Source organism: Poeciliopsis prolifica, unplaced genomic scaffold, assembly GCF_027474105.1.
Source record: "Poeciliopsis prolifica strain line A6 unplaced genomic scaffold, Auburn_PproV2 SCAFFOLD015, whole genome shotgun sequence".
Taxonomy (NCBI): Eukaryota; Metazoa; Chordata; class Actinopteri; order Cyprinodontiformes; family Poeciliidae; genus Poeciliopsis; species Poeciliopsis prolifica.
The window spans coordinates 9,562,277-9,569,396 of NW_026562390.1; the positions used below are offsets into that span (position 1 = coordinate 9,562,277).

The following is a 7,120-nucleotide window of genomic DNA, read 5'->3' on the forward strand; positions in this document are numbered from 1 at the left end:
ACGGATATGAACCTGGATCGGGCATTAACCTGTAGGGGGCGCTGTGTGTAAGTGTTTGAAAAACCAAATTAAAAACAAGATTTTACGAAACGGATCAAAGTTTCTGTATCTATTACCACTGTAGGTAAACTTAATTAGACTCTAGAAAACAGGAAATAAAAAAAATTCCTCGTCTTTAAAATATATTTTGAAAAAAATTCTGTCCAGTAAATGTGATCACATAAACATTAGACATAAATTAAAGCATAATAGTGCACATATGCTTTATATTTTATTTGTTAAAAGAAGCTAGATTAATAAAGAAATCACAAAAGCTAAGAGATATTGTCAAATGGTTGATTATTGGAAATAGTGAGAGCAGGAATAATAACAAACCAAATAATTACTAAATATCAAATAAACAAATTAAATATAATAGACAATGACATTAATACAATCATAATAATAATAATAATATATTTTTTAAAATAATGAAAGATAATTATAATATTCATATACTACTATCATTAAGTAAAGTAATAGATATAGTTTTGACAGACATCTCAACTCATTAAAATTATGTAATGCAAAAATATTGTGTTAAAATATTTGTTTTGTTTCCATATAACTCTTCTAATGAAAGTGAAACCTATTCAAAAATCCAATTTGAAAACACAATCTTTCTTCATTACTACTATTTAGACATTTGAGAGAGTCCCTATTGCTGTAATAGGTTTTTGCAAGACACAAAATAAAAAATAAAAAATCATTTTGATTCTTTGAGGATCCTTTTTTGTTTTGTTTACGCAGACATCAGAGTTTCCCTGGAAACAAAAACTTGGCAGCTGTTCAGCCGAGACACATGGTGAGGAAGATGTTAATCCACTCAGGCTCAGTAACAACCGCAAAAGGACCCGTGGACACCATGGTGAGTTATCTCAATTCTTATCAGCAGGAGGAGATATTTAAAACCTGGCCTGCCTAACTCATGTTTCTAGTAGCTACAGACTGATTTAGTTCTGCGGTATTTATTGGACTTCTAAATATGTCTTGGTAAGGTCAACGAGGCCAGAGATGATTCTGTTGGCTGTCATAAACACTTGGGGTATTTTTCCATTCTCAGTGCTAGCTTTAGTTCAGGAATCTATTTGGTAAATAGTATCAGATATCCTTCTGGATAAACTAACACGATAATACTTACCCAATTAAGTAACTGTGACTGTAAAGTCAAAGCTGCAGTGATAAAAGGGCAGTTAACCAGATTAGATTTCTCCAAACTCAGAAAACCACCATCACAAAACGTAAAAAAAACACAAAAAAAACATAAATTAGCAAAATTAAATACTTGTATAATGCTTATGCCTAGAAATATCTAGTACATTTAGTCCACAGATTACCAAGCATTTCTGCAGCAGCAAATCGCTCTGCTATAATCAAAGCCTAGCATTCTGCCTTCTACACTTGCCTAATCTCAGTGGACTGCAGAGCGTCTTTGAGCTTCTGGTACATTTTTAGACGACTTTATAGACTAACAGCTAAATCCTTTGCTCTCTTCATCCATGGTTCTCAACCTATGCTATTAGTACCACTGGTGGATGGGTTGCCTCTACAGTAGTAGAGAAAGAAATGATTTTGCCAGTTATTTGTAATGTAAATGTGAATAAATTAACTGTGATGTAAAGTTAATGAATGCTAACATTCAAAATGATGAGCTGTTTCAACACAGCAATGTTTACTTGAAGAGAATGTTCTTAAAAGTGCCAAGGAGAACATTTTGAGAAACTCCTTGTGCAATCTGAACCAGATGAAATACCAGTGGCTACTTGTGCTCCATTTACCTCTGGAGTTAGAAGTAGATCTTGAAATAAGATCTTAAACCATCTTAATGAGCTTCCTGTTCAATGCTTCAAGCTCAAACCCCAGTTTGGTATGTTTATTGTTGATTTGGTCAGTGACCAGGCTTACTGCTATTAGCAAAGCAAACTAACATCAGTTTTCTATGTATGTTGTTCTTTCTAACAATGTTTAAACATTTTTACCAAGCTAAGTAAGCTAGTTTAGTCGAGTGTGGAAGCATTAAGGAGAATAATAAATTATTTGAACCACAGATATCTCTTAATTTTCTGTGCATGATGCCATATTGAATTTTGATGACAGGTTTTGGAAAGAAATCTTAGACTTTCCCACTTGGTATTCAGGCTTTTGTTAATCTTGGCATCTTAGAAACAGAATACAGAATTAAATTAAATAGCAGTCTTTGATCATTTGGACATTTCTAACGGATCCAAAAAAAAAAAAGCTTTATTACAGACATGTTGTAGATGTTTTAGTTGTTGTTTGAGTGAGTTGATTTTTCCAGACTGGCTTATGAGGTTATTCAAAGTTTGCAAGATACTGCTAAGTCATCTCATTAACTCTCATCCCACTGAGGTTTAACTGTCTCTAATACGCCGTGATCCTCCTGTAGGGCCTGCTGTCTATTCTTCGAAGACTAAAGCAGTCACCAGAGCAGGAGGTGCGCTTACTGCTGTTAGGGTTGGACAATGCCGGCAAGACCATGCTACTCAAACAGCTTGCAGCTGAAGATATCAGCCACATCACCCCCACACAAGTACAGTGATACACACGCACACACAGAAACATTCTGTTTATGTCAAATTGTGAGAATCCACTCCTTCATTTTCTAGTCAGACGGTCAGGTCATACATCAGCTCACCTCCTTAGCGAGAGGCTGAACTACCCATTAAACTTAATCTATGTTGTATTTCACCAGGGCTTCAATATAAAGAGTGTGCAGTCTTCTGGGTTCAAATTAAACGTTTGGGACATTGGAGGGCAACGGAAGATTCGTCCTTACTGGAGGAATTATTTTGAGAACACCGATGTACTGGTAGGTTCAGTCTGATGTTCTCATAAACTCTAGCAATAGAAAAAAGTAATTCTTTCTTCTGCAGGTCAGAAGTTTACATACTCTAATCATGGACATGAGTGTCATCTTAATTTGGGGCTTTTAAAAATCAATTTCCGCAGTTATTTTTTCAGACTGAAATTTTTTCTATTCCTAAAAGCTCTATGCAAGGCACCAGTGTTGCGAGCAGCAAAACAGCCCACATCTTGATGCTACCACCACCATCTATAATGTTGGTTATGGTTCAATATTTCTTGTTTTTGGTGGGAATGATTTTAAAACAAGCTGAAAACATGATTGTTGTACAAGCTTTTCAGCCAGGATTGACTTTTAAATACTTTTCAGTTTGCTGACTGAGAGGTAAGTTTTTATAATGTTACTTTAATATATTCTTTTTCTGGATTGCAGATCTATGTGATTGACAGCTCAGACAGGAAAAGATTCGAAGAGACAAGTTTGGTGAGACATAATGTACTTTTGCTTGAAAAAAAGTGCAACACAAACAGAAATTTAGATTAGGTATTCACCAGAGACCATCCTGAAAGTACAAACATAAAGAACTTAATTTAAGGAGTGGGTCCACTTGGCAAAAACTTTATGCAACTACAGCATATGCTAAGACGTCCACCAAAGCATATCCGTTTTCATTTATTTTACCCTCAGGAGCTTGCCGAGTTGCTGGAAGAAGAAAAGCTTGCAGCTGTGCCGCTGCTGGTGTTTGCCAACAAGCAGGACCTGATGACAGCCTCTCCGGCGTCGGAACTGGCGGAGAGTCTCAACCTGCACACAATCCGGGATCGCATGTGGCAGGTGCAGGCCTGCTCAGCACTCACTGCAGAAGGAGTGCAGGTAAATACAGTGTGGTATGCAAACATAGTGTGCAATAAGCAGAGGTCGAGACGGAGTGAGCTGTTTAGTAATAACAACTGTGTTTTGTGGTCAGTTTTTGAATCCAGAATAGGGAGATTCGCTGCTTTGACGTCATAGGAATAAGAGGAAATATGACGAGTTCTGTTAATCATATACAATTTTCATGGTAGCTTTCCAGTTTGGCCTGTATTTACAATTTACTGATATAAATACCCTGCCGTTAAATAGAACTACTGTGATACTGCCTACAATAGCAATGAAGAGGTCAAGTCACAAAAACCTTGGAAGCGTGTCTTGTAACTTTGGTTACTTTGCCCTCGACGTACCTTTAGGTTTACAAATTCCTTTACACGCCTTGAACTTTGTCACAATTTTTTATTAAAGAAATATAAACTTCAGACATTGTGGTACTCAAAAGTGGCCTTGGTCTTACACATTTTCAAAGTATTGGTCTTGCCTCAGCCTATGCTACATTTTTACCTGATCGCTCTTGGAAGTGCTGGTCTCATGAAATTTTCTCAAGATCATGCAGGGTCACAACTGCAACATCCTATTATTATTGCAACTTTTAGTGATATTCCTGATTGCATTAAAACATAATCCAATCATTTTAATTTACTTTGAGTGTGAGGCTCAGGGGTCAAGAGGTTAAATCACAGTTTGTTTCTAAAACAATATCCAACCCCCATGAGGAAATTTTTGCTGAATAGCCTGTTTTGTAACATACATTTGGAGTAAAAGAGAGAAAGATTTCCACGAATGCTTTAATTCTTGCTAACAAAGCCAGAATTAAATCTCTTTGTTAGAGCTAAATGTGGACTGGAACTATGAGCTAGCACTTTATACTTGATGAGTTCAGATTTCAACATATTTTTCTGGGCAAGATAAATTAAATCATGGATCCAGAAAAGAAACATGGAAGAAGTTGCTCTGGTTAGATGAGACCAGATTATGAATGCATTCAAACATTTTGTGTAGAGGAAAACTAACACTGCACATTAAGTCATGGTAGTATAGCAACAACATGCTGTGAGGAGGATTAGGATTTCATTTGTAAAACTATCGCATCGCAAAAGATGCATTACTTTATGTTTGCCACAGTTAAAATTTAATTAAAAGCTATTGAGATTAATGTGAAAAACTGACAGAGTTTTACTTTGACAAGGTTCTGTACCAATATAATGAATAATTTTGGTTCTTTTCTCACCTTTATCAAACAGGACGGGATGACCTGGGTTTGCAGAAATATAAAGTTTCGGAAGAGATGACCAATGACCAACTTACATAAGCACTTTATATTTGATCTATGCAGTAATTTTGAGAACGCTATGCGGCGGCAGCAGAGTGTGTTAGTTTTTCTAATTGTTACTCTTGCCAATATGTTTTTGTTTTTTACAAAACATAATCTTACCAGTGAAAAAAAAAAAGCCAATATACTACCAATGAAGATGTCACCTGCTGTCTCAGACCTTGTACTGTAAGTGCAGTTTTGTTTAGATATTTGTAATATTGTTTTGTAGGTCCTTTATTAGTTTTATAAATAAAGATTCACTTTTGAGTTTTAAAGAACCTGTTGAAGCTGGCATGACTCATTTGTGAACACTAGAGGGCGACGTTGCACCACCACACATGATTTCCAGTGATCACATCCTGTTCTCAATCAGCGTGATGGTATTTTTTATTTTATTTTATTTTATTTATTTTATTTTTTTGCAATGGCTGATTTAATTTTCATGATCATAAAGTTTTTCAAATGTAGTATAAAACAGTTTCTATTTATTTACAAACATAAAGCATATTTCTGCCATTAAATCCAATAGATGTGTTTGTTAATGTTTTGCTTTCTCAACTTGTCCCTTGAGTTTCACAGTTAAGTTCCTGGTTTAATGCAGAAAGCTAAACATCTTAAAGAGATTCAGTGTGAAAACCCCTTTTCCTTGGTGTCCACAAAGAAGCTGGTTTCAAGACGTCTTTCTCACCTGTGCAGTAAATCGTACAGAAAGATCTTGGCCATTGAATTACTCAAATTCTCACCTTGTTCTCCACGATTTACCACAAGGCAATCGCATTCTCTTTCTCTTTCTCGCTTATGTCTGTTAGCAGCACATTTGCCACAAGCCCAGCTAATCTGACCTGGATGAGTGCGCCTCTGTGGTCCTATAGGGGCATTTACATACAAACCTTTTCCAGGACTAATAGCCCACCGATACAATTTGCATTTATATAGCCCCCTTCATACCAACATGATTTGGCACCTTTGCCCATGATAAAAATAACCCTCCTCCTTTGGCCTTGAGTTACTGCCCTGCTGCTGGTGCTGTGTGTGCATTGTGTGAGTCCGTCCCCATATATAAGGTTGGCTGATTTTAATATGCTAGAGCTGCCCAGGCCCCTGATGTAGACCGGGACAAGTGCATAACCTCTCAGAATGGGCCTCATAATGATTCAGCCATCAATGTGGGCTTTGGTCCCATGTTCTGCTTCCATGTTTGCTGCTGTTGCATCTTAGATTTTTGTTGATCCAGCAACCTGAGACTCTTGGCCGGGGCAAACACTCACCAGGTAAATATTAATCCACAGCTGTTCTTTCCTTACAGAATGGAGACCTTCATTGCTTTTTGCAAAGTTTGAAAGGAAGCACGACAAATATTTATTTATTTATTTTACCTTTTTAAGCACCAACAGCATGTGAATTATATTGCAATTGCTGTAAAGAGGCCTTGAATCTCAAATGAATTAAACTTGATTTGCCAAACACAAAGTGGATCGGAGCGAGAGGGGCCTGGTTACCGTTGGCTCCATCATCAGAGAGGCAATCAGGCCTGCAAAGGGCCATAAATCACGGGACTTTCCCAGCCACTCAGGCCAACCCAGCAGCCTCCCACACAGGGAGAAACCAAGGGGCAGAGAGGCCAGCTGACTCACAGGCCTGAAGAATCGGAGAGGAGGAGATCCTGTGACTTAATTAAACCGCTTTAATTCAAAGCAAAGCAGAGGTGCTTCTCTTTTTAATGACCATAAAATTAAAAAAGTTCAGTTGAATAGATATTTGAGATATCACAAAAAAAAATGTTTGAAAATTTTAAAAATTACTTCAAATGAAAAGACAAAATGAGTAACAGTGAAAAGTTTTTTATGGTTGGAATAGATTTTGAAATTGAAACTGTAAAGGAAGGTGTTTGTATTCAAGCTCTCTTTATGCTTGAAAATAGACACATAAAATAAGAAAACAGACATTTACCATGACAGACAGCTTCCTCCTTCCATTTTTCATGTCAAAATGAACTTTGAACTCTTTGCTTTCTTCAAATTTAAGCTCAGTGGATGCAGCCTGTCCCTCATATAGCAATTACAATGTTGGAA

At 36.7% G+C, this 7,120-nt stretch overlaps 1 protein-coding gene across 2 annotated transcripts; it reads left to right on the forward strand.

Annotated features, from left to right (window-relative positions):
• The first annotated feature begins 3 nt into the window (after nucleotides 1–3).
• Nucleotides 4–5,272, forward strand: LOC129366395 (ADP-ribosylation factor-like protein 3). Of its 2 annotated transcripts, XM_055040211.1 has the most exons (7): nucleotides 4–47; nucleotides 790–907; nucleotides 2,447–2,590; nucleotides 2,753–2,869; nucleotides 3,296–3,346; nucleotides 3,551–3,736; nucleotides 4,978–5,272. In XM_055040211.1, exons 1-7 carry the CDS (start codon nucleotides 7–9, stop codon nucleotides 5,023–5,025), a joined length of 705 nt encoding a protein of 234 aa, XP_054896186.1. In that variant the 5' UTR covers nucleotides 4–6; the 3' UTR covers nucleotides 5,026–5,272. The 2 variants fall into 2 exon arrangements, with proteins under 2 accessions (XP_054896186.1, XP_054896185.1); XM_055040210.1 differs by lacking the exon at nucleotides 4,978–5,272 and having other exon boundaries at nucleotides 3,551–4,096.
• The last annotated feature ends 1,848 nt before the right edge of the window (nucleotides 5,273–7,120 follow it).